At 61.6% G+C, this 26133-nt stretch overlaps 1 protein-coding gene across 1 annotated transcript; it reads left to right on the top strand.

Moving 5' to 3' along the window:
- On the top strand, positions 1-25293 carry SREBF1 (sterol regulatory element binding transcription factor 1). The gene is given in 21 exon segments (XM_038420356.2): positions 1-573; positions 13454-13727; positions 13729-13784; positions 13787-13867; positions 14577-14703; positions 14705-14747; positions 14854-14994; positions 15785-15954; positions 15956-16001; positions 16374-16488; positions 16898-17091; positions 18853-19114; positions 19516-19682; positions 20111-20279; positions 20722-20830; positions 21141-21250; positions 21596-21728; positions 22048-22210; positions 22945-23130; positions 23339-23450; positions 24087-25293. Coding segments are annotated over 21 exon segments (2988 nt in total). The 5' UTR covers positions 1-467; the 3' UTR covers positions 24311-25293.
- Positions 25294-26133: the final 840 nt, after the last annotated feature.

A 26133-nucleotide genomic window follows, 5' to 3' on the forward strand; every position in this document is an offset into this window, starting at 1 on the left:
CCAATCCCGCGACTGCAATGAGCCTCTTCCTCCTGGGGCACCCCCGCGCCTGCTCCCCTCATGCAACTGTGCCTCGGGGCTGCAGGCTCGGGCGTCGGCAGCACGGGGGAGGGGGAAGGCGGCGCCCTCCCTAAAAGGCTGTGGCTGTCCATCAGGCTGCGGAGGCGGAGCCAGAAGCTGCGGCTCCGCCCCCTGCCCTCCCCGGTAGCAGGTTTGAGCACAGTTCAATTGAGCAACTTCCCCCCCCCCCCTCCCCAGCCATGGAGGTGGGGGCCGGGGGCAGGCTAAAGCCGCTGCCCATAAGTTTGGCTGCTCGTGTGCGCTGCTGAGTGGCTTGTTTCCATGGGCTTCTCCGGGGGAAGGATTTGTTAGCAGGAAAAGAAAGGGGGGAAGCCCCCAGAGCCCAGCTGCACCCGCCAAAGTGACCCCCCCCAGCCAGGGGGGGACACTGCCCTGCAGGGCCGACAATGACCAGCCTCGGCTTTGATGACACTTCTCTGGACAGCCTGGACCCTTCCTTGACTCTCCAGGAATCCAGCGAGATCGCCACAGCCCTGCTGAGCGACATCGATGGTGGGTAGCGGCCGGGCAGAGCTGGGGGCCCAGGAGCGGGCATGGCTGGGGGGCGGGGGCAGCGCCTGGGGCAATGGACAGCTGGGTCCTGACCCAAGTCCCTGCTGAATGGCGGCTCAGCCCAGGTCTGGGGGCAGGGAGGAGCCGGGGGGGGTGTATGGGGGCTGAAGGCTCCTGTGATCCTCGGGCGCCTGGCTTAGGCAGGGGGGCTGGGTTTTATTTCAGTGCTTTTCACACTACGGCGTGGGTGGGGGTGGGAGGGTTTCTTTGCTCCCCTCCCCCAGTCCTGCATCTTGGCCCCGTTTAGCCCCGTGGCTCTGCGTTTCTAAGCTCCGGGATGAAGCAGCTCACGTCGCACACGTGTGTCTGCGAGAGGGACGGCGATCCGCAGGCGGGCGTCCTCTTCTCCCTCGCTTGGGTGGGCGGCTTGGTGCATGGGTGGGTGGGGGGAGTTTCTGTGATTTCCAGTCACGCGGGGGGCTCCCCATGTAATTACTCCCTGATAGATTTTGATTTTAGGAGCCTGCTGCTGTCCCCTGCCCATCTGCCCCGGCTGCAATAGGGGTGCCCGCTCGGAGAGGGGTGCAGCCGGCTGCAATAGGGGTGCCCACTCGGGCGGCTGTGTAGCCGGCTGCAATGGGGGTGCACACTCGGGGGGGCTCCAGCCGGCTGCAATGGGGGTGCACACTCGGGGGGGCTCCAGCCGGCTGCAATAGGGGTGCACACTCGGGGGGGGCTCCAGCCGGCTGCAATGGGGGTGCACACTCGGGGGGGGGTGCAGCCGGCTGCGCTGGGCCCGGCTCGGAAGCCAGGCCCGCTAATAATAAACCCAGCCCGGTCCCCAGGGGCGGGGACGCTCCTCGGGTGGCTCCGGGCTCTGGCTCCGCGCCCGCCGCTGTGCTGAGAGGTCGCTCCCCAAGCCCCGCCCCTTTGCTCCCTGGGGGCGCTGACGTCAGCGGGAGGGTTACTCTCGGTCATTTCCCTCTTGCCGGGGAGAGTTCAGGAGCGAGCGCGCGGCCGGCCTGCAGGCGGGGGCGTGGTCCGCGGGCTGGGGGGCGTGGTCCGCGGGCTGGGGGGCGTGGTCCGAGAGGTGGGGGGCGTGGTCCGCGGGGTGGGGGCGTGGTCCGAGGGGTGGCCGGTGCCCCCAGGCTGCCTCCCGCCGGGGAGCAGCCCTGCCCCTGAGCCCCTCTCTCTGCCCGCTCTGCGCAGTGCCCGCTGGCTTCCCAGAGAGCCCCCCCACCCGGCTGGAGAACAGGGGCACAGTGCAATGGGCAGCCCCCCAGCAGGGCCGTGGGGAACCCAGGTGGATGGTTGGGACCTCGAGCGGGGCGTTCGGTCACTGGCCCCTTTGCCCGGGATGCTTTGGGCAGCATAAAGGCGCTGGGCGGAGCTCAGCGCGGCGGGTTCGAAATGCAGCGTCACCGGATCGCCCCGCAAACTGCTCCTTTGCGAGCCCAGATGGGTCCCGCGAAAGGCAGCTTGTCGCCTCCCTGGCTGTCATGAAACCTCAGGAGGCTCTGCTGTGGTTCGGGCTGCCCAAGGGTCTCCGTCAGAGCCTGCGGTTCGTATGGGTCCTGTTTATTTCGGGAGAGCCCAAGAACGGGTCCCATCGTGCTAGGCACTCTCGGGAGCATTCACCTCGGGAGCTGCTGCTCTCCAGGCCTGGACTGTGCCTGGATTAGATTTGATGTCATGCCATTTTTTTGTGTTCAGGGACAGTGGGGTGAGGGGCCACATTTGGGCGGGGAGAACCCCCAAAGTAATCATGGGTGGGTGGAAGGGCCGGATCCAAAGCCCAGTCTGGTCAATGGGAGCCGTTCCGGTGACTTTGGATCAGGCCCTAAGTGAGCTTGGTTTAACAGAGATGACATTCGTATGCTTCTGCACGTTCAATCCATCCTTTCTGATGTTCGTCAGTCCAGGAGTGTCATCACATTCTGGTTTTGTGAGTGATCTGAAGCACCTGGTTCAGTTCCAGCGGGCGCTGCATGTCTAGCTAGTCAGAAGGTGCATTTTGTGGCTCAGAGGGGCAGCTGTGGCAAAGCTGCTGGAGCTTGTGAGGTGCTTAGGGCAGCTAGCTGTGGAGAAAGGCATGCATGCGGGTGTTGGACTTGTCAGCTGAGTTTGTCAGTGGTGGAAGGCGATCTCTTTTTCTGCCTCCCCAAATTAAAAGCAAACAAACTGGAAGATAACCTGCCAAGAGGGCACTTTAATCAAGCAGTCGAAGGCAGGAGAAGATCAATGGCTGGAATAGGCTGGACTAATCCAAAGTGCAGATAAGGGGCACGTTTTTAACAGTGAGGGTAAACAGCTGGCCAAGGGAAGTGGTTGCCTCTCTGTCACTTGGCATCTGTGGGTGAAATTCTGCCTCTGTTGGAGTTTTGCCATCGATTTCAGTGGGGCCAGAGCTTCATCTTTTAACTCCAGAGCGGATGTCTTTCCAGAAGACTCGCTCTAATTCAACCACAAGTTTAACGGGCTTGATGCAGGAATCTCTGCATGGAATTGTCTGCCCTGCGTTCTGCCGGAGGTCAGGCTAGATGATCACAATGATCCCTCTGGGCTTTCAAATTGATGGAAAAGTGACAGTTAAATGCAATCTGAAGTCTGTGCGATCTGTCACTGAAGTGGAGGATTGCCCAGGGCTAAACCTTCTCCTGCCGTGTTGCCTGGCTGGTAGTTTATATTCTCTGAAGGAATAACAAAGAGCAATACATTAAGGGTTACATTTAACATGGGAAAGAACGTGGTGGGTATGTGGCTAATGTGGCAAAGTTTTAAGATTGCTCTGGCAATATTAACTCCTACCATCATCGGCCTTCTGGGGGGTTAATTTCACAGCTAAATGATGCAATCATGCTGGCTTTTTACATTGACTATCCTTGAGAAGAAGATTAGTAAAAGGCAGTTATGTTATATGGTCTATGTACTGCACATCCGTGGGGTCCAAGCTGTGGAGCGGAGAGCCAGAGCAGAGGGAGCTTTGGATCTGGCATTCGTGGTCCAAACCCACCTCCAGTTAATTGCATTCTATTAGACAGTAAAACCTACCTTCATTAACCACGCAAAGGACCTTCTGCTCACCCATTCCCTGCCGTATAGTCAGAGGTTTGGGGCATGTGCCCTTCTGCAAAAGGTGGAGCAGGTGTACGCTCACTATGGCCCTGATCTTGCAAGCTGCTGCTCCTGGGCAGACCCTAACCCGCTCGCTGAATCAACGGGGGCTCTGGCTGATGGTGCCCTGCGCTGACCTTTTTTGAAAAGGGTGCTTGCGTGGATTCCCTGAGCACTGAATAGAGCCTCCTCCAATCAGTGTGAGAGCTGGGGAAAGGCAGGGACTCTTCAGTGAGTTCCTTCCACTCTCCCCCAGGCCCTGTGCCCGCCTTGTCAAGTATGAAATGGGCACTTTTGTATTCGCTCATGTGTGAGTCATGTATGCCCAGCACCAGCCTCACCCCATTGATTGTGTGCATTCAGGGGGCCCTGTTGTTCTGGGCACTGCATGGACATGCAGTGAAAGGCAGCCCCCACCCACGGAGCTAGCAGGCTGACTAGGGCCGAGACATGTCGCTTGGGTGGCATTCGTAAGTACAACGAACCCTGCCGAGAGGCCACCCGTCCTGCTTGGGCAGCTCCCATGAGGATCCCTTCTCCCCATGATCCGCTCCGGCATCTTCCTTAGGAGAGCCCTCTGCTGTGCACACCTCCTGCCTCAGTCCCTTAAGACTGTTGTTTCTTTCGGCCCCTCCCTGCCCCATGGAAGCTGCTGGCAGCACATCTGACGCAACCATCCTGCAGCGTTGTCCGCTGCTATGCCAGTCACCTCCGTGCGTCTCCTCACTAGCCAGCCTGTTTTGGGGTTTTCCCCAAGCTCCAGCAGAGCTGCTCAGAGATGGGGACAGGTTGTTTCTGCCAACGCCGATAGGAGCTGCGCTCACCTGCAAGCTTGGCTTGCTCTGAGGTAGCCTGGCGTGGTTCCTCGAAGCAATGAGTAATCCCGATGGGTTGGCTGCTGTGGCTGTGGGCTGGGTAGGCCCCACTGGAATTAGGGGGAGCCCTGCTGAGGGTGTGGAGAGCCCTTGATGTGAAGCTGGAGCAGGCAAGGGCTCTTGCCAGCAACGCAACGGCAGGACTTGGGGACAGAACAGTAGAGGAGCGGGCTGATCTTTGCAAGGACTTGGGCAACATTGCATTGTGGGGTCAGGAGCCCGGCTTGACTGCCACTGCCTTGCTGTGTGACCGTGGGCTAGTCACTCCCACTCACTTTTGCAAATCCCCATGAGACCTGCACAGGGAAAAGCACTCAGGGCCTGATTTTCAAAGGTGCTGAGCCCCCAGTGCTCCGCTTGATGGCCATAGGAGACCTGGACACTCAGCATCTGTGGAAATCACTGTTGAGTGACAGGCGGTAACAATGCTCCCAGGGGAAGGATGGGTACATCAGCAGCCTCTTCCGACGCAATGAAGAATTGGGAGCTGGCCCAGGGACGGTGAACCCCAGCCTGGCACCCATGGACCTTGCAGGGGGCTGCATTTGCTCTTTTCCCTGGGGGTATGATTGGTGGAGCAGAACTCACTCTCCCCTTGTGTCAAGCTGACATCCCGGCATTCACCAAGGTGGCTACGATGCCCAGTGCTGTTTTAGACGAGAGATTGACAACAGTCTCTGAAAAGCAAACATGCCCTCCTGCTGCTCGGGGAAGTCAGAAGGTAACTTCCGATCAACTGCAATTCAACCGTGGACTTTGTCCCAGGGCAAAGGGCTTGCCCTGTTTCAGAAATGCTGCACAGCTGGTGCTGTTATCTCCAGAAGCAAAGTGTGACTAAATTCTTGGCGGGGCTTCAGTTTTGATGCAGATGTCAGCGGTGTGCTTTTAGTCCCATGCTATGGGCCAGATCCCCATTAGGTCAGTTGCATTCTGTCTGTTAAATTCCTCCCCTCTTCTGTTTTTAGTGAGCTGCAGTGTCCTTTACTCCCTGTCCTAAACTGTTGCTGTGCGCAGTTAGTAGCTGCTGTGTTTTGCTCCAGAGGTGGCTGCATTTTGGCGATGCTAGGGAGAATGCCATTCCTGGTTATAAATAGCTGGTTGAATGCACGGTGCTTTGGCAGTGTAAGACTATCCCATTTCACATGCTCCTATTCCACGGCTGGCTGGAATACCACATGTTCCCAAAGGGGGACGAAAGACAAGGGGGAATGAGGATAAAAGGGTGGGGAAGAGCTAATGTGTCTGAACTAGGCTATTTTGCCATCCATGCCCTTTACCCCTCATCCTCACAGCACAGCAGTGTGCTCCCGCACTGGGGCTCCACCTGGGATCCTGGACAGAGCAGTGTGGTATTTGGTGGGCAGAAATGAGGCATTGTGGGTATCTTCGGAGGAGTCCGGCTGCATTTCTCCTGGGTCCTGGTTACCTATTGAAAGAGGAGTGGGGCATGAGCACACAGGCGGTTGGAGATGGGTGGCTCAGGCCAGGGAGCGGAGCAGAGAAGGGCCAGAGCTATCTGAGTACGAGGGAACCCTGCCGAACAAACAGGTTTTATCTGACCCTCGAATGGCGTGAGGACTTGCCCCTTTGGGCCAGTGTCGTTCCCTATGGCCTTTGGTTCCTCCATGGGGCCTTTGGTTCCACGCAGTCGGTATTGGCATCCTCTGGATTGTGTTTTCCTGGCTCTGATGCAATAATAAAGAATTTCTCTGCTGTGAAGTCAGCCATTCCCCCCGCCTGCTCCCCCCCCAGCTGGGGTGAGCTAGGCTCTCCTGCCCAGTCAGATGTGCCATGCAGTGCCCTCGCTTGATGTGGAGTGCCCACCGACAGCACGGAAAGCTTAGGGTGACCATATTTCCCGAAGGAAAAACGGGACACTGCACGGGGCTGGCCCAAGGCCCCTCCACCCATGGGGCTGGCCTCAGCTGCTCCCCCAAGTAGCCCCCACCAAGTAGCCCCCACCTTGTCACTGGTCAAGCGAACCCTGCCGGCCCCCAACTTGAGGCTGTTGCTGGAACCAGGCCAGCTCCCCAGACACTGGAGAGCAAGAGCAAACAAACAGGACAAATGCCCTCTTTTGCCAAAAAGTCAGGACAGCCAGGGCAGGGCTTAAAAAAGGGACTGTCCCGTCCAAAATGGGAGGTATGGTCACCCTAGGACAGCTCCCCCTCACATCTGGAGCGGAGGGCTGTGAGTAACCCTCATGAAGCCACTTAAATCAAGAGGCTGCAGCTTTCTTGCAGACCTGGGAGTTTGCAGTTTGATTTTTCCGTAGCGCAGATCACACCTTAATGGAAGGACCCTCCTTTCCCATGCACCATCTCCTGGCCGCACCTCGCACACCCCATTCATAACCCCCATGACAATCGCTATGGCTACTGCAGTGATTGCGGACTTGGAAAAGCACATCAGGGAAGCATAGGATACAGTTGCACCTGCTTCTAACGCTGTTCAGCATGCGCAGAAGGGGCCGGCCCCATGTGACAGCCTAGTCCAGCGGGCTGCAGACTCCTAGCAAGAGCTCAGCGGGCCCTGGCATGGGACTCTCTGAGCTAGCACACCCCTTCCATCTCTGCTGAGTGCTTCTCCTGCACTCCCAGGCAGTCCCAGGTCTCTAGATGCTGCTAGACTTCAGAGGGGGGCTCTGTCTCAAAGCACCATGGCCGCGCCAGTTCCAGGGGAGGGGGCAGCTCAAGTTTGCTTTCGTTCCCGTGGGTTTATTGGTGCAAGGGGGGGCCTGGAATTGGTGGGTGCTTGCAGTGTCCCTGCTGTGTGGCCCTGGCGTGAAGGGTGCTGATGGGAGAAGTGGATGGGGACAGAGAGGTTACACGGCCACGTTTTTGTTGTTTAATATCTGTGTTATTGCAGTGTCCAGGACCCCATGCGCTAGGCGCTGTACAAACATGTGCATGGTGCCCATTCCTGGAGCAGGCCGCTAGGGTGTCTGGGGGCCAGGGGCTGGCTCCAGAATAGATCCTCAACTTGTTTTCAAGGCCAGATGGGATCATCTTGGTCACAGATAGCTGAGGGCCTTGGCTCTGTAGGGTCCAACAATCTGCCCTGCTGCCTTGGAGCTCGGGGCTCAGAGCTGTAGCATTGCCAATGGTGCACGCTGGCACCAGGGTGGGCTGAGAGGCAGGCCCTGGATTCTGCAGCTTGGCAGGGTGGGGATATAGGAACTGCTTCATCTGCCCTGTTTTCGAATGGGTTTATTGGTGCTATTTCCCCCCCCCCCCCCGCGCCCCGTTGTAACCAGGCCCAGCCAGCGCCAGGGGCCTGGCCCCAGGTTTTTAGACTCTTACTGGGTGACTTGTCTCTGCTGTTTTTATGCCAGTCCCCCGGCCGCACCGCTGGGCTCCATCTGTGCTGCGTTTCCCGGGCTCGGTCGGGTTCCACAAACCTCCCTGCTTAGCCAGTGCGGCATTGGGGGACGGGCCCGGTTGGGAAACGGATGTGGCCATGCGCCCAGGCTATGTCCCCTTGCCCCGCACGGAGATGGGGCACCCCGCTTCTAGCCCTGGTGGTCGGCGTTGGCTTGAAAGGCACGGGGCCAAATGCCTTTGTCCCGAGCGGGCAGGGCCTGCCCTCCACACTGCCCACTGTCTGATCCCCGAGCCGTGAAACCAGAGGCAAGAGCCTGGGATCCGCCCTCGCTAAGGGGGGCGGGGGGGGGGGTGCAGCTGTGTCAGATGGAAGGAGAGAAACAAGGCACTGCAAGGCAGCATCCTTCAAAAGCGCCTGGCTCCCAAGGGGTTAACTGTGAATGACCGAGAGTAACCCCGGCTGGCAGCACCGGGGTTAAGGCAAACGGCCTGGAGTAACCCAGCGCCATTCACCTTGGAGGCTGCGCAGGGAGGCCCAGGCTGTCTGGGGGCGGTTGGCAGGGCCGGATAGCGAGGCCGGGCGGGCAGGCGCCGATTGGCGGAGAGGGATCACCTCATGCAAGAGCCGTGATTCACAATTCCACCCGCACTCCTGCCCCGAAGGCCTGGGAGGCGGGACAGAGCGGGCGGGAGGCTCACGGGTTTGAAATAACCACACACCGCCCCGCTGCCCAGACTCTGCCACCCTTCTCCCTCCAGCCGGCCGGGCTGATCTGGGCTCGTGGGCCCCGCGCGCGCCTGGCCGGTCCCTGGGCCGCGGCTGGGATGGAGTGCACTTTCGAAGGTATCTCTCCCCTCACCCCCGTGCACACACTGCTTATTTGGTGCGTATGGATTTCCAGATGTGCAGTCTGCTTCCCCCCCTCCCCCCACCAGATGTGCACCCGCCTTGTGGGGAGACTGAGGCAGGGCATATGGGCAAGTGTCCCCCCCACCCCCTGCAGCAGGCGAGGGTTTGGGGTAGAGGCTGAAATCTCTCCTGCTTGGTTCCATTGAATGCTGCCCTGTCAGGTCCGGAGCCTGGGCCGACCGGAGAGCTGGGGACCCCCTTCTGTGGGGTGCAACCCATCGTTGCTCTGCAGTGCTTGCTGAGCCCAGCCATCCTGGCAGAACTCCAGAGCCGCTGGCGTGAAGTCACGGCAGCGCCTGGCCCTGTCCTTTTGAAAGCTGCATTGAGGGGAGGGAGGGAGGGAGGATCGCGCCATTCTACAGGTAGCTGAGTCTGGGGAGTATGGGATGAGCGAGTGGTGGGAGAGGTGGGGAACTACTCACCTGTAATGAGTGACAGCCTGTCTCCTGCGGGATCCACTCACTCAGGGACTTTCCTGGGCTGCAGGCTTTTGTATTTTACCTGAGTCTGTCACTTTCCTTCCAGCAGCCCCCAATCCATGTCCCCACTGCCCTCACACCTGCTTCCTGAGCTCTCCTCTCTCACTCCGTTTGGAAAAAGACATTTGTCACGAAACCCTGATAAAGGCCACATTGGAAATAGACAGACTGCATGCTCCATAGTGTGTGTGTGTGTGTGTGTGTGTGTGTGTGTGTGAGAGAGAGAGAGAGAGAGATTGCATTATAAGTATCTGATCACACTATGTGATCTCAAATAGACCATAACCCCTACTGTGTGCTTCCTAACCGTGCGTGCTGTGTATTGTGTTATAATTGTATAATGCTGCTCTGTGCAGATATACAGACCCAGAGTGCAGCTGTTTACTTCCTGCACTGAGGTTCTGCCCAGCACTATACAGGTATGATCACAGCAGGGACAGAAGTTACCCAAGCGGTGCTAGGCCCTGGCATAGCGTTACAAATCTGGCCTGATTGCACCTGTGGCCTTTTCGTGTAGCAGGGAGATGTGAGCAGTGATCTCATGCGGCGGGGGGAACTAACGTAGAGGTCAGAGCTGGGGCCTGGGACCCAGGACGTCTGGCTTGTGCAGACATGGTTCATAAACTGAGACAAGTAACCTCAGCCAATATTTCCAGCCTGGTTCTGGGTGTCTCCAGTTTTGGGAGCCGCAGAGGCCAACCACTCCATGCCTCAGTTTCTCCATGCACATGGTGAGGACAGTGATACTGACCTATCTGGTGGCTGAGCCGGCAGAGAAGGCCCCAGGGCAGTGCACAATGTTATTAATGGCTGGTGCTAATTGCAGCAAAGCCTTGGGTGTTGGAAGGCTGGGTTCCGATCGAGATAGGCCACTGGCTCAACGTGTGACCGGGGACCATCTCCCCGTGCCGCACTTGTAAAACGTGGTGGAAAAAAACCAGCAGCTACTGCTGCGCGGGAATGGAGTCGTCCAAGATGAACAAATGCCACAAGAGAGCCCACATGGCCTTGCTGGCTGCAGCTTTCTCCTTTCGCTGCTGGCGGCAATGATACCCGTGCGTCTGGTTTCAAGGAACAGCTTAGACCAGGGTGGCCAACCTGAGCGTGAGAAGGAGCCAGAATTTACCAATGTACATTGCCAAAGAGCCACAGTAATACATCAGCAGCCCCCCATCAGCTCCCGCCCCCCAGTTCCCAGCGCCTCCTGCCCACCAGCCCCACCAAGCAGCGCCTCTCGCTCCCCCCCGCACCTCCCGATCAGCTGTTTCATGGGGTGCAGGAGGCTCGGGGTGGAGAGCGAGGTCACTGCAGGCTTGGGAGGGGGAGGGAAGGGGTGGAGTGGGGGCAGGGCCTGTGGCAGAGCTGGGGTTGAGCAGTGAGCACCCCCCGGCACCTTGGAAAGTTGGTGCCTGTAGCTCCAGGCCCGGAGTCGGTGCTTGTACAAGGAGCCGCATAGTAACTTCTGAAGAGCCGCATGTGGCTCCGGAGCCCCAGCTTGGCCACCCCTGGCTTAGACTCTGCCTCCTGCAGCCAGCAGAGCAGGTTCCAGCCCCCGGCCCCTGTGGCAGCCTTGTCTAGGTGGGGAGGGAGGGGCGGCTCCCAGGGTCTGGGGGAAGAACGTAGCTCTTGAACTCAGGTTTGCTCTGGACATTCAGAGCATGCGTTTCTCGCACACCTGCCAGAGGCTAGAATAGCGTCATCGTGGATTCTGCCCCTTTCTCACCTGATGGCTGGGTGTGATGATGGAGTAGCCCCCCCATCCCCCCCCGAAATGTTGGCCTGGAAACTCTGCCATGGCAAATGAACGTGAGCACCTAGGGCTGCATTTACCTGATGGGAGCCCTGTCCCCTGCTTAGTTGGAGCAGCCTCAGGGCAGTCTAGACAGGAGGGTTGCCGGCCCTCTCACACTACAGGTCATGAGCTCATGCTGTGGGCACCAATCCTGGTCCCTGCCCCACACTCCCCCGGCAGAAACCAGGACGCCAGGCTCCATGGATCAGGGAGAACTAGGGCAGCCTGCAGGAGACAGCAATACGTAATGGGATGGCCCTGCTGACTGGAGACATCTTCTCTGCTCCGTACCTGGGCTGTTTGTTTCCTTTTTGGGGGTACAGGATTGACATGGCTCAGACCCAGATTCTCCCCGCCACCTCCTAACCGCCTGCAGCTCCCCAGCCCTGTCTGCAGGTTGGGCCTGGCCCCCAGGTGCTTTGCTCCAGTGTTGGTGTCATCGGGACATTGGATCACAGCTGAATTTACACCAGAGAAATCCGCGACAGGAGCACTGAGCAGCCAATTGTGGGGCTGGGGAAAGGAGTGGGGCGGGGGTGGTTTTTAGTACCAGTGGTCAAAAAAGCCTCTGGAAGCCTGAAGCAAAGCCCAGAGGGCTGTAAGTAGCAGGAAGCATCGACTCAGCCTTCCATATCGACAGGAGGAGGGGGGTGATGGCTGCTGGGCTGGGCACACGCCACCCGGGTTCAATTCCCGCTTTGCCAGTAGACTCCTTGGGCGAGTCACTGAATTGCTCCGTGCCTTGGTTCCCTCTGTATACCGGGGGCAGGACAATAATCTTGCTTTTCCCCTTCCCGTGTTGGTTGTAAGCTCTGTGGGCTGGAGAGCAGAGCTCTGTCTCATCGTGTGTACGTAGAAGCCCCTCAGCCAATGGGCTGTATTGACGGTATGTGCTACCGTAATACGAAAAACAATACCATAATACAAAAAAACTGGGCCCTGCAGTCCTGGCTCCAGCCCACGCTGGGGGGGCTGTCCCTCCCTTGGGGGCTTGTCAACAGCCTAAGTCATCTCAGTCCGTTCCTTCTTTTCTTGCCATTCAGCCTAAGGGCCCTGTTAGTCCCCTGCAGGTTGCGATGGGGTAGAAGCCAGGCCAGCTCCCTGCTTGTGTGCGTAGCTCCTGTGAAACCAGGGCAGCAGCCCGCATGGAGGAAGGGCTGCAGGATCGGGCCCTCCGGGGTCCGGCTGGGCATGGAGCAGCCATAAGAGGAGGGGTGAGATTTTAGATCCTCCCATTGCACCTCCCTGTGTCTCCCACTTCTGGGCTGCATCCCGAAGGATCTCCCAGTGGTGGCTGTCTTCAGGATCCCCCCTACTGGCAGATGCAGTTATCACACCACACAGCTGAGATGCAAGGACAGTACCTGACTCCCCTGGCTGGTGCGCTGTGCGTGGGTGGTGTGTACAGGGCTTAGCAGGGCTGAAAGCTTTCAGTCCAGCCTGCCATGCTGGGCTGTCATTTTACCCCCTCGAATTACACACACACCCCACCGCGGTCCTGTGTGTGGCACTGATGCTGCAGCTGGGGGCAGTTGATGATGGGGACTTTGGCAGCCGGCCCTGCAGCCACCCATTAGGAGGCACTTGAGGAGCCCGGCCTTCACCCCCTCACGCTGTAACTGAGCGCTGGTGACGGGGATCCTGTGGGGCAGGCTGGGACGGAGGGAGCTTTAAAGCAAAGATGCTGGAGGCCAAAGGCAGCCTGAAGCCATTGAATACAGAGGGATGACCCACCGGGGCTGCGTGTCCCAGCATGCCCTGCTCTGCCCATCACAGAGCAGCCTGCGGGCAACCCCTGGGCTTGAATGCAGGCAACCTCTGGGCGGGAGGGTGGGCATGCCCCTGCTGTCACATTCAATAGCCAGCGGAGGGTGAAAATGGGAACGCTGAGCATGCACAGTAAGACACAGCCTTTGGCCCCAGTTGCTGGTTCGGTCCAGCCCAGCGGGCAGTGACTGGGTCCTTGGGTGGTGGTGCTCCTCCCCCCCGCTGAGATGAGTTTGCGGGGGTTCAGCCCAGTTCCTAAATGACAAAACCCATGGCTGGCACAACACCAGGTTCAGCGGCAAGGCCCAGGGTCCAGCAGGTCTTGGAGTTAGGTCGTCTGTGCCAGCCCTGAGGCTCAGCTGGTGGGGCAGCATGGGGGAGCTGGCCTGGCTGGGGATACAGGGACGCTGGGTTCCCAGGGCCATTTAATCCAGCACCAGTGTCAACCCTGCTGGCAGTCTAATAACCAAGCTGGGTCTGGTTGCAATGTGGGCAGCCTCACCCCGCAGGGTGTGTGGATCCCCATCCCTGCCAGACAGAAAGCCTGGAGTTAAGGGGGACGTAGATATCTGTGGTACGTGGATCCCTCTCACTGCTGGGCCGGCTTGGGTGTTTTCCAGACATGCCACTGATCAACACCCAGGACAGAGTTTCCGGGCCTGTTGACTCTCCGTACGGCGAACCTGCTGCCCCGATGCCGAGGCCCAGCCATGCCTGTGGGGCTGCCGTCAACCCAGGTCTCTCGACGGCTAATGGGCCCAGCCAGGCGCCCCCCTCCACTCCGGAGACATGTACCAGGTGCCTGCCACTGCAGAGCATCTCACCGCAGCCCAGTGAGGGCCGGCCAGGCCTGACGGTGGCTCCTTCGCCAGTGTCGGACATCAAGGAGGAGCCATGGCGCGTCTGCCAGCCAGCCCCGGCCTCCGCCCCAGCCGCAGCAGGGGGTGATGACAGCCAGAGCTTCGTCCGGCTTCCCAAGGCCAGTCATACAGCACAGCCCTTGCTGGGCTACCAGAATCAGCACGGCTTCACTGGTGAGGGCTCAGGATGGGGAGAGGGCCCCTTGAGATGGGTGGGTCCCACTGAGCTCCCCCCGTCTCCAGTGGGACCCAAACTGGCCCTGAAAGGGCTGTAGTCTAGGAACAGCACTGGAGTGGAATCAGCTCCTGTAGATGCTGCGCTGTCCCCCACACAGGCCCATAGTTAATGCTGTAAGGGATTAATTTAAAGGCCACTGTCAAGTAATTAGACTTAATCTTTTTGGCCTCAATTTTTTTCTACCCTGGGTGGGAATGTCCTTTTGGGGTCTTTAAAAACATGAATTTAAACCAGATTTTTCTTTTTGTTTTGAAAAAAAGAAGTGGGAGCCAGTGTTTATATAGGACCTATAATATTGTCACCTCTGCTACTGCCAGGGCTGCCAGCACACAGAGTGCAAGCTGAGCACCAGTAATGGGGCTCTGAGGGGGATATCCCTGTGTGGGGTCTGTTCAATGGGGAAAGGGCAAAATAGGTGGGAAGCGTGGGCTGTGTTCAAGGGTGTGATCAACTCTGGCTGGGCCCCTGGCAGAGTGTGGGGCGTGATGGGTGATTAACGTTCTCTGGAGCATCCCAAGTGAGGAAAGCAGGGGAGCTGGGCCCTTGGTCTGCCTGGCTGATGCAGGATCGCTGGCAGGCTGGGCCCCTGGAGTGTGGGGAGCAAGCTCCACGCTGCATCTAACTCGCTCTCCTTTCTGCCCTCAGCAGTGCAGCCTGGAGGGGCTGCCCAGTCCCCAGCCAGCCTCCCTCACTCCTCTCCACAGATCCAGCCCGTCACCCTTCAGGCTCACGTCCAGAACATCTCGCCCCAGCAGCTGTGGCCGCGGCCACCACGGCACCTCCCAAGCTGTCTCCTCCCAGATCCAGCAAGTCCCGGTAAGCTGGGGCGAGGAGCGTGGACAAGCAGCGGGAGATCCAGGCACTCCTGCTCCCCGAACTGGGGGCGTGGGGCTGCAGCACTAACCCTCTACCCACCCTACAGTTCCTGCTGCAGCCCCACTTCTTCAAGGCCGAGTCTCTGTTCCTGACAGCTGTGAAGACGGACGTCTCTGGGGCAAAGACCTCCAGCCACACTTCGCTGGCCACCACGGCAGCCGTCCAGTCTGCCCCGCTGCAGGTCCCAGTAAGTGAAACCCTCAGGGGTCCCTGTGTGTGAGTCTCCCCCACAAACCCACGTCTCCAAGCTGGATCTGCTGCTTGGCCTCAGGCCTGGGGTGAGAGCCAGTCAGCAGGGAGCTGGGAACAGACCCAGGGCTCCTGACTCCTGAACCCTTCCTCCATATCCTCCCTTGGTGCCGCAGCCAGGGCCTGGGACTTCCAGCCCCTCTGAGACAGAGCCGCTGGGCATGGCTCATGGCACGTCCCCCTCCCCACCATCTGCAGACCCCCGCTAAATGTGGGAACCTTCCCTGGAGACCAGCAGGGGCTCGGCCAGTTAAAGCCATAGATAATATCTGGGCCGGGGGTCAAGGCATCGGCCAATCTCAAAAGCAAAGCTCAGGTCCCAGCCCAAAGGGGACGAGCTCGGTGGGTCTCAGCAAGCTCCACATCTCAAAACTAAAATGGAGCTGGACACGATCGAATGTCAGCCCCAGAGTGGTTCATGGGTGGGAATGTCAGGAGGGGGCTGTGGGTTGGATTGGGGGCAGCAGCAGAGCAGAGGGGCAGAGCTGGATTGGCAGGGGCTGCGGGTTGGATTGGGGGCAACAGCAGAGCTGGTAGGGGTGGGGTGCAGTGGAGCCCAGGGCTGGAACAGCAGGGCAGGGGGCTGCTATGGGTCAGGAGCAAGGCGTCCTGGCAGAACTGTGGGGGGAGCTGCCTGGGGTAGGCGGAGGGACTCTTTCCTCCCCCCACCCTGGCAGGGTGGGCATACCCCTGGCTCCAGCCTGTCCCAACGCCCTGCTCTGTCGCAGACCCTGGTGAGTGGAGGCACCATCCTGGCTACGGTGCCGCTGATGGTGGATGCCGACAAGCTGCCCATTAACCGGCTGGTGACTAGCGGGAAGCCAGCCTTGGTGCAGAACAAAGGCGAGAAGCGCACCGCACACAACGCCATCGAGAAGCGCTACCGCTCCTCCATCAACGAGGATCATGGAGCTGAAGGATCTGGTGGTGGGCTCGGAGGCCAAGGTACCTGGGCAGCGGTGGGGCCTGTTGCAGCTGGGGGGGGGGTGTCTGTCCCAAGACAGAAGTGCTCTGGTTCCCCCCTCCCTCCAGCTGCTGGGTTCTAGGAGGTGCTGCAGGCCAGGAGTGAGGGGCATCAGCAGAGCTGGCTGGGGGTACAGTGGGGCGGGGGCTGAAGGGAGCCCCTGGTGCCACCATGACCCAGGCATGGCCGGTGGATTGAGCTCTTCTGCAGGGACAGCACCTGACAGCGGTCGGCACGGGGGCGGGGGGAGGGCAGCATTGCCAGGGGCCGCTCTAGACCTTCTCCTCGGGGTTGGCTGCGTCCGGCGTTGGGGGGAAGCTGTCCCTGAGCAGCCATGTCCCTCTCTCGGGCAGATGAACAAGTCGGCCATTCTGAGGAAGGCGATCGACTACATCCGCTTCCTGCGGCAGAGCAACCAGAAACTGAAGCAGGAGAACGTGGCCCTCAGGATGGCCGCCCAGAAGAACAGTGAGTGCGGGGTGGCTCTCCCAGCTGGAGGCCGGGAGGGGGTTTGGGAGTTGAGGACTTGGGAGTTGAACCCAGGTTATGCCACAAGTGAAGTGAATGAGAGGCCCAGGACTGCAATAGCAGGTGGGAGGTGTCACGGGGGAGGCCACGGGGCAGGGGGACTGCGTGAGGGCTGGGCAGTGGGGAGATGAGGTGTGGTGGCACTGTAGGGGAGAGGGGCAGTGGAAGGGTGCTGTGGGGCAGGCCAGGCAGAGGGGCAGTGGTGGGGGAGGATGCTGTGGGGCACTGCCCAGCCTTGGGTGATGAATGCCCCAGCAGCCCAAGCCCATTGGAGGGTGGGCACAAGCTCTCCAAAGCCGCCTGGAGGGAGCTGTAAGCGACAGCCTCTCTCATGGCCCTCTGCTTTCAGAGTCCCTGAAGGACCTGGTGGCCACGTGCCACAGGAAGCCGGAGGTGCCCATGGAGGAGATCAAGCCAGAGATGATGGACATGCTGACGCCCCCGCCCTCGGATGTGGGCTCCCCCTCCCAGCAGCCCCTCTCGCTGAGCAGCGGGAGCAGCAGCGACTCGGAGCCCGACAGCCCGCTGTTCGAGGAGACCAAGGTCCCGTGGCGGGGGGCGCTGGGCTGGGCAGGAAGCGGCTCTGGCAGGACCCCCGCCTGGAGCCAGGGGCTGGCGGGTGCCCATGCGGAGCTAGGGACAGTGGATCAAACACCTGACCCAGGGGCGAGCCCTAGCCAGGCTGCTTGCAGACAGTCCTTTGGCCTGGTCCATTACCCAGCCAGCAGACGTGGAGGCTCCTGTCGGGTGCTAGGGTGTTTGGAGCAGGCCCAGCTTGGTTTGCCCTGGGTGAGGGGGTGACAGATCTGTGCAGCACAGCCTGGCTCCCGGCCCCCCGAGGCATAGCTGGGTGCCTTTCACCTTCACGCCCTGGCACGCTCCTTGGGTGCCGCTGGAGCAGACCACCACCTGTAGCAAGGACTCATGCCCACCTCTGCGCTGGCGTTCAGGGGACGAGGGCAGCAGCTGTCCACCGGCAGCCTAGGGTATGCTGGATCGCTCGCGCATGGCCTCTGCGCCTTCGTCTTTCTCTGCTCTCCTTCAACCCCCTGGCGGTCCCTGCTGCAGGGCACCAGCCCTGAGGGTGCCCCAGAGAGCGGGGCCTCCCCAGGCCCTGGCAGGAGCATAATGGGCAAGCCGGATTCCATAGGTAAGTGCTGGGAGCAGCGCTTGGCCAGAGGATTTAGTGCTAGAGAGTGGCATCAGGGCCAGAACCCCCAGGCTAGGGGCTGGGGCCATCAGGGCCAGGCCGGAGGGGAGCAGGGGGCTGGGGGGCTGAGGCAATTGGGGCCAGGCCTGGGGATAGAGGGTACTGAGTGGCTGGGGCCATCGGGGGCCAGGCTGGAGGGTAGCAGGTGGCTGGGGCAATTGGGGCCAGGCTGGAGGGGAGCAGGGGGCTGGGTGGCTGGGGCCATCGGGGCCAGGCTGGAGGGGAGCAGGGGGCTGGGTGGCTGGGGCCATCGGGGCCAGGCTGGAGGGGAGCAGGGGGCTGGGTGGCTGGGGCCATCGGGGCCCGGCCAGAGGGTAGAGGGGCCTGAGTGCAGTCACGTGTCCAGGGTACTAGGAGGAGCAGCCAGTGCTGGCGGGGGGCCCTGTGTGTGGGGTGTGGCCCAATGGGCTGTGACACTCCCTGCTGACTGATGCGGTCCGTAGCGTAGGGGGCACTCCGGTCCATTGGTGGGCCAGAGCTAGCTGTGACGTGTTGCTAACCCCAACCCCGCTGGCTCTCTCTGTGCCCAGACGAGGCCTCAGGCTGGCCCACCCTGATCTTCTGGCTGCTCAACGTGCTGGTCGTGCTGGGAGCCTTCGTCCGGCTCTTCATCTACGGTGAACCTGTCACCCGCCCCCACTCGGAGTCGTCCATCCTCTTCTGGAGGCACCGCAAGCAGGCAGACCTGGACCTGGCCCGGGTAAGGAGCAGTACTGGCTGGCTGTGCCCTGGGAAGGGGGCTCTGGGCTCCCATTGCCCCAGGGCAGGTTCCAGCCCAGAGCCTTATGCATCCACCCCAGGTTGGCCCTGGTTTGATTTCTCCTTCCTGCTCACTAGGCACTCAGCAGCTCCTAAGAGCCAAAGCCCCGCCCCTCCCTGCCCACCTGGCAAGGCCCTACCCTCAATTGCTGCAAGGCAAAGCTCTGCCCCTCCCTGTCCACCTGGCACAGCCCTTCCTGGCCCTGCCTACTTGCCATGCCCGGCTCCCAACTTCCCAGGAAAAGCCCTGCCCTGGCAGCGGCCTGATACTCAGTAGGGGGACTCCCGACCCCCGGGCAGTGCATTAACGCCCTGCATCCTCTCCGTGTTGCCAGGGGGACTTTGCTCAGGCCTCCCAGCACCTGTGGACGGGCCTGAAGGCCCTGGGCCGCCCACTCCCCACTTCCAACTTCGACCTGGCCTGCAGCCTCATGTGGAACCTCATCCGCCACCTGCTGCAGCGTCTCTGGGTGGGGCGCTGGCTGGCCGGGCGGGCGGGCGGCTTCCGGCGAGACAGCGAGCTGAAGGCTGACGTGCGCAAGAGCGCCCGCGATGCCGCCCTGGTCTACCACAAGTTGCACCAGCTGCACATGACAGGTCGGGGGCACTTGCGGGCCCTGAGGGGGCTGTGATTACTGGGGGTTGGGCCACAGGGATTGGGTCCCCCTTGGGGGCTGGAGGGGGGATTTGGGATGAATATGTGGTTGCCCCATCCCTGAGCAGGTGCTGTGCCAGCCTGTCACTCAGTGTGCCTGTGCCCCTCAGCCCCGACCCGCAGCTCCCCTTGCTATTCCAACCCGTGCCGTGCAGGGGGGAGAGGCACAAGCTGTCCAGCTGCTACCCCGCTTCCTCCCGCTCGCTCCGCGGGTGACCTGAGCCCTGTGGGGAGCAAGGAGCCCTTGGGGACCATGCCCCCAGCAGGGCTGAGCGTGGGGGGCCTGGCGAGGCAGGAGTGCCCCCCAGTGCCAGGCTGATGTCCCACATCCCCTTGCCCGCAGGGAAGCACGTTGGGGGCCATCTCTCCGGCATCAACATGGCACTGAGTGCCGTCAACCTGGCCGAGTGTGCCAGCGACGCTGTCTCTGTGGCGACGCTGGCCGAGATCTATGTGGCCGCGGCGCTTCGTGTGAAGACTAGCCTTCACCGGCGTGTCCACTTCCTGGCGGTAGGTATGGCTCGGGGGTGGGGCTTGGCTCAGGGGAGGCGGGGCTCCTCCATGCCCCACCCTCCCAGATTGCAAACACCAACCCAGACCCATCCGCTGGGCTCCTAGAGAGGATGCTACAGGAAGCATTCCCCGCAGTCAGAAACCCTCCTACCGCTTGGGGCTGCCTGAGGCCCATCTAGCCTGGCACCCCAATACCACCTGCCAGGAACCTATCCAGCCCGGTATCTGCACTGGGCCCATGCAGCTTGGTATCGCCCCTCCCTACCTTCCTGCTGCCTCAGACCTGCCCCTAGAGCTGGCTGCCAGTTCTGGCCGTGGCTCTCTGCCCAGACAGCACCATCCTGCCTGGCTGCCCCTGGGGCCATGCAGCCTGGGCTCGGCCCCATCTCTCCCAGAGGGGCTAAGCCGTGTCTCTGCCCTCGCAGCGCCCCTTCCTGTGCAGCGCCCGGCAGGTGTCCCTGTCGCACAGTGGCACCGTGCCCCCGGCCATGCAGTGGCTCTGCCATCCTGTGGGCCACCGCTTCTTCGTTGATGGAGACTGGTCTCTGAAGGGCACCCCGAGGGACAGTATCTACAGCTCCACCAGCAACCTAGGTACCCATCCCCCCATGTCTCACTGTCCAGCTCCGTCTCTGCATGGCACCAGACAAGGACTGTGCCCACATTCTCCATACTCAGCTCTGCCGATGCCCCTCGCCGCTGAGGCATAGACGCTGTGGCCTCTGTCTCCAGGAAAAGTGGGTCTCTGTCAGTCGACCTAAAGTGGGCCCTTGCCTGCCCTGCCCTTGGCATCAGGGTTGCTGGGTGCCCTGCCAGGCTCCTGCCTGCCCGTGGCCTTTATTAACATCGGGGTGCCTGGACCCTTATGCCAGCTCTGTGCCTGGCAAGGGCTCTGTGGTCTGGAGACGCAGCGTTTGGGCTCCAGTGTCCATGGCCGACATAGGGCCCCTCAGCTGGCTCCTCACCCCAGCCAGGATGCTCATCCTCCCCCCAACCCAACTAACAGGCCTCTCTTGGTGCTTCCCATGGGGCCCAGTGGACCCCCTGGCTCAGGTGGCCCAGCTGTTCCGTGAGCACCTGCTGGAGAAGGCCCTGTGCTGTGTAGCCATGCCGGACCCCAAGCCGCCAACGGCCCACAGAGAAGGGTAAGTACCAGCCTTGGGGCCCAGAGCAGGGATGCACGCAGCCTGCCAGCTCCTGGCTTCCTCCCGGCCTGCAGCACCCTGCTGGCAACCACTCAGTCCCCTGAGTGTCGTGCCTGGTGGTCCCTCCCGCCAATGACACTGCGCCCCCAGCAGGGCCCTGAGCACCTCGTCCCTGCTGGGGTGAGCCAGTGCCAACCCTCATCACCCGGGGCCCAGCAGCACCTCTAATTTCTGGGGAGGGGGCTGGGACCCAGGATGGTTCGCTCTCCTGGCAGTCGTCCCTAACTGCTCCTCTCCCCCTCGGCCCCAGGGAGTTCTCCGATGCCCTGGAGTACTTGCAGCTGCTGAACGGCTGCTCAGACACCGCCAGCACTCCCAGCTGCACCCTCTCCATCACCTCCAGCATGGCGGCCAGCACAGGTGAGGCCATCGCTGACCGGTGCGGACGGGGGCAGGGGAGAGAGGCCCGGAGCCTGGCATGGGGCCTGGCACTGAGAGGAGAGGCTATAGCTGCAGTTGGGGCTCTGCATGGGCAACTTCCAGGAGCACGCGGCACTCGGGGTGTCAAGGCCAAGGTGGGCGCAGTGACCCCGGGGGGGCCATGAAAGTTACTGGCTGGAGATCCAAGGTGGGGCAAGTGGGTATGGGATTGGGGTGCGGGGCATCTGGGTGTGGGTGGGCGGGGGTCGGCCAGGGCAGGCGAGTGTCTGTTCCTCGCCATGATAGGCTGTCTGATGCCATCGGTTCTGTGTGCCCTGCTCACAGGCAGTGACCCCGTTGCCAAGTGGTGGGCATCCATCGTCGCCGTGGCGATTCACTGGCTGCAGGGGGACGATGAGGCGGCCGAACGGCTGTACCCGCTGGTGGAGACCATGCCGAGGGCCCTGCAGGTGTCAGAGTGAGTGTCTGCAGGGGTGAGGGGGGTGCATTGCTGGGATGGGAATGGCATCCCCTTGGCACAGCACTGAGCTCTGCAAGGGAAATGCACCAGGGATCTTGGGGTTGGGAGTGGGGGTGACAGTGTCATGTTACCAGCTGGGCAATCACATGATCTCCGAAAGGGAGTGCCCATTGCATCTCAGGGAGCCAGCTTTGGGGGTGAGGCCAAGAGATGGGGCAGCATTGAACAGGGGTCGGTTATCCCAGCCCCACCCCTCAGTGTTGGGAGACCCCAGCTGGGGGCACCATGATGACCGTCTCCCCCTCCGTTCATGTAGGAAGACCCTTCCCAGGGCTGCGCTGCACTCCTTTAAGGCTGTGCGGGCCCTGCTGGGGAAGCAGGACAGCAGCCAGGCCAGCCTGGGCCAGTGCGAGAAAGCCAGTGGCTATCTGCGGGACAGCCTGGGTCTCAGCTCGCCTACCACTGGCACCCTTGACAAGGTGAGTCCCTAGGCCATTCCCTGTGGCCTCGGTAGGGGGGTGGGTGTGATCACGGACTGTTCTCAGCCGTGTAACCGGAGTCTCCCCTAGAATGCACTGCATCCACTAAAAGGCAGCCACCTCTGGGGCGAAGCACGCAGCGCTCCAGGAAGCAGGTGCCATATGCAGCGGAACCATCTGGCTCCCTCAGGCCATGCATCCAGACGTCCCTGGGGCCTGGCACACCGGACGCACACCTCTGCAGGAAGGGACCATCCAGAGGGGCGCAGCGCAGTGGCCGCAGCTGTGGTGCATTGTAGTTGCATTGCATGTGTGAGAACAGGTGTGCAATGCCCCTGCAGTGCAGCCCAGATGGGGCTTCTTCCAGCACCGAGCACTAGCCGGCAGCAAGGGGCCAGGGCAGCGGTGCCCGCGCTGGGCACTGGAGAGGACTGCTGTTCAGCACCTAGCACCGGCCCTGGCAGACCCCAGGGAGACGCCCCCAGGCTGTAATTCCCTCGCACCGGCCATGGCCTCTCAACAGGGCATCACCGTAGCCACCAAGGAATTTGGAAAGGTGGGACCCAGATGGACCAACCGGCTCCATGGCACCGAAGTGGGAGGGCGGGGGAGGGTCAGGCCCAATCTCCCTGGGCCACGCTTGCTCCCTGCAGTGTCTCTGTGGGCGCAGCCCTGGGTGGCATCTGTGTCACAGTCTGTCCCTCCCCCTCACTGGCGCCCCTCTCTCCCCCCAGGCGGTTCAGCTCCTCCTGTGCGATCTGCTCCTGGTGACCCGCACCAACTTGTGGCAGCAGCAGATGAACATGAGCCAGCACCTGAGCTGTGTCTACCAGGCCTCGGCCCTCGAGCTGCGGGGCTTCCAGCAGGACCTGAGCAGCCTGCGGCGCCTGGCCCAGGCCTTCCGGCCAGCCATGCGCCGGGTGAGCCCCAGGGTGAGGGGCTGGGGGCGGGTTGTCGGCTTCCCCACTCTGCTGAGCACCTGCTTCCCACCATGAGCTGAGGCCCCGTGGCTGGCACTGTGCCAGAGGCTTGGGATGGGGTCAAAGTCCTGGGGTGCAGACTCTCTCTGGGGGCTGGGCGGGCGCCGGGCTGCCCGGAGGCTGACTGTCTATGTGGGCTGCTCCCCAGGTGTTCCTGCATGAAGCCACTGCCAGGCTGATGGCCAGAGCCAGCCCCACCAGGACCCACCAGCTGCTGGACCGCAGCCTGCGCAGGAGAGGGGCTCAGAGCAGCAAAGAAGGTGAAGGGGGAGCCTGTGGCCCAGGTGGTCTAGGGGCAGTGGGGGAAGGGAGCCCAGATTGTCTCCTGCCCCCCAATCTGGGAGGCTCTGCTGGGCTAGCAGGGACCGGGGCATGTGCCCGGCCCTGCCCTGGGGCTAGGAGGAGGATGCAGCCTCCATGGACCTGTCTACCCTGGGACTGCCAACCGGTGCCAGCCGGGGGGCTGTATGGCCGCCCCTTATGAGAGGGGCTGAGACCCAGCAGCTCATGACATGGAGAAGTCCCACCAGGTTAGGCCATGGGTGGGACTGGCAGGCTGGGCTGAGGGCTGCATGTCCCAGGGGCAGTGGATGGACCCAATTCAGCCTACTTTGTACAGGGCTGCGGGGGGCTAGCCCCAGGCCTATCCGGGGAGTAGGGATCAGCAAGATTCCCCAGTGTCTGGCTGGCACGGCTAGCGCTGGAACAGGTGCTGACACTCCAGGGGCGAGGGGCAGCACTAATCCCCCCGTCGGTCTTTGCACATCCCCCTCTGCAACAGGCGCGTCATTGTGGCCTGGGCCTTCCCCTGCACGGCCCTGTCCCTCCACTGGGGCCCCTCTGTCCGTGCTGGCGGCCAGCACTGAACCAGCTGGGCCCTGTGTTTGCTCTTGCAGCCGGAGAGCCGGAGAGCCACCCCACGCCACGGGAGCACGCTGAGGCCCTGCTGCTGGCTTGCTGCTATCTCCCGCCCAGCTTCCTCTCTGCGCCAGGCCAGCGCGTGGGCATGCTGGCCGAGGCCGCCCGCACCCTGGAGAAGCTGGGCGACAAACGGACGCTCCATGACTGCCAGCAGATGATCATCAAACTGGGCAGCAGCACCACGGTCACCACCGGATAGCGCTGTGGCCAGAAAGCCATGGACCGTGGGGGTGGGGAGGCCACTGCTCCGATGGGATTGATCCCATAATAACTGGCCCAGCCTGAGCTGCTCCATCAGAGCTGCTGTGCTCTGTCGTGGACTATGTGTCTCCTTGCTTAATTGGCAGGAGTGTGTGTCAGTACTGCTGGGAGGGGCTGGGAGCCAGGACTCCTGGGTTCTGTTCCTGACTCTCTTCTCTGACTCTGGGCAAATCACCCTTACGTGCCTCAGTTTCCCCACCGCTGTAATACACTTCCCTACCTCAGGGGGGTGCTGGCTGCCAAGTGGTGACACTGTGGATGAGGGGCTGCCTGGGAGCAGAGACGCTGTCACGGCGGGAGGGAGGGGCGGGTGCTCTGAGGGGGCTTCGTTGGTACGGTTTGACAGGCCGTGGGTGCCGAGGGCTGGGCCCAAAGAGCCTCCAGCCCCTCCCCTGTGCTAGAGCCTGGAGTCCCAGCGGATCTCCTGCCCCCCCCCCCCTCCAACATGGCCCCTCACCCTGCCCCTGGTCTCCCTGCGATGCTGGGGGGTGGGCACTGGGGTCCTCTAGTGGCACCTTCTCAGTATTGCAGCATTGGTCCATTTCTCCAGCCCTTCTCCCTCCCCTCCGGGCAAAGCGTTCTAAGCTGCTGCCCCTGCCTCTCCCCCACCCCCCGCCCTAGAGGTCCCTGGGGGAAGGCTTCTGACTCCCTCCGGCAGCAGCTGGCAATGCCTGCCCCGGTCGTGCACAGTGCTGGTGCTGGGCGTCCACTGCGGGGGCTGCAGGGAAAGAGAAGAGGGCAGGGCTGAGGTGGGGGGTGGTCCTGGCAGCGGTGCCTGCCCGGAGCCTGTGGGTGGCCATGTCCCAGGGCTCACTGCGTTGTCCCCCGCCCTGCCCTGGCACCTTCGCCTGCGTTTCCTTTTTAAAGGTCATTTTCATAGTTGGAGAGTTTTGTACAGACAATTAAAGCTGCTTATTTATAGCTGTGCCTGTGCTGGATTGGGGGGGGCTGTACCCGACACCCCAACCTGGGACGGTCACAGAGTGCAGCCTCGGCAAGGGGTGGCCATGGTATCACCGCCCCTCCCCAGCAGCGGCCAGCTGGGGTATGTTTCATCCGACCCATCGCCTGAGCATGCAATAAAGGAGGATCAGGAGGATCCAGCTGCAGCTGCTGCACCTCAGGGGAGCCAGGTTCTGCCCTCTGTCTCCCCACTTCCCCCCCCCTCCACCTCTGGTGACGCAGCCTGGGTGCAAGGGTTGTCTGGCCTGGGCCTCTCCTGGAGGGGCAAGAGCATGGACCCTCCCAGGAAGTCCCTGTGCCCATGGCTCAGGGCAGCAGTTCCCAGGGCTCTGGCCAGCCAGGGCCTGCTCCTGCTCCTGCACTCGTAGCCCCCCCCCCCCCCCCCCCCCCAGCACTGGAGCATTCGGCCTTTTCACGTTGCCATGGAAATCTCGGGCCAAATCCCACCGCGTGCCCGGCGGGATGCAATGTGAGTGTCAATTCCCAAGTGCTGATTGCCAATATGGCCCCTCTTGCTGCAGAAATTGGGGGACCCCATCTCTGCCCCCACATTTCAGCTGAACACAGGCCGACCCTGCTCCCTTTGCCTGGCTTCCTAGCTTGCTCTGCACAGCGTCCCCCAGAGCACAGCCTGTCCCAGCTGGCTCCCATCACAGACTATGTGGTGCCCTGAGAGCCAGCAGCCTGGGAGAGCCTAGAGGAGCTGCTCGGCTTTAGGGGAGGGGTTTCCAGACCCCCCGAGCTGGTTCCAAGTAGAGTCACCATGGTCCTATTCCACCCGCCTCCCGCTGGGAAAAA

This window comes from Dermochelys coriacea, chromosome 10 (genome assembly GCF_009764565.3).
Source record: "Dermochelys coriacea isolate rDerCor1 chromosome 10, rDerCor1.pri.v4, whole genome shotgun sequence".
In the NCBI taxonomy this organism is placed as follows: Eukaryota; Metazoa; Chordata; order Testudines; family Dermochelyidae; genus Dermochelys; species Dermochelys coriacea.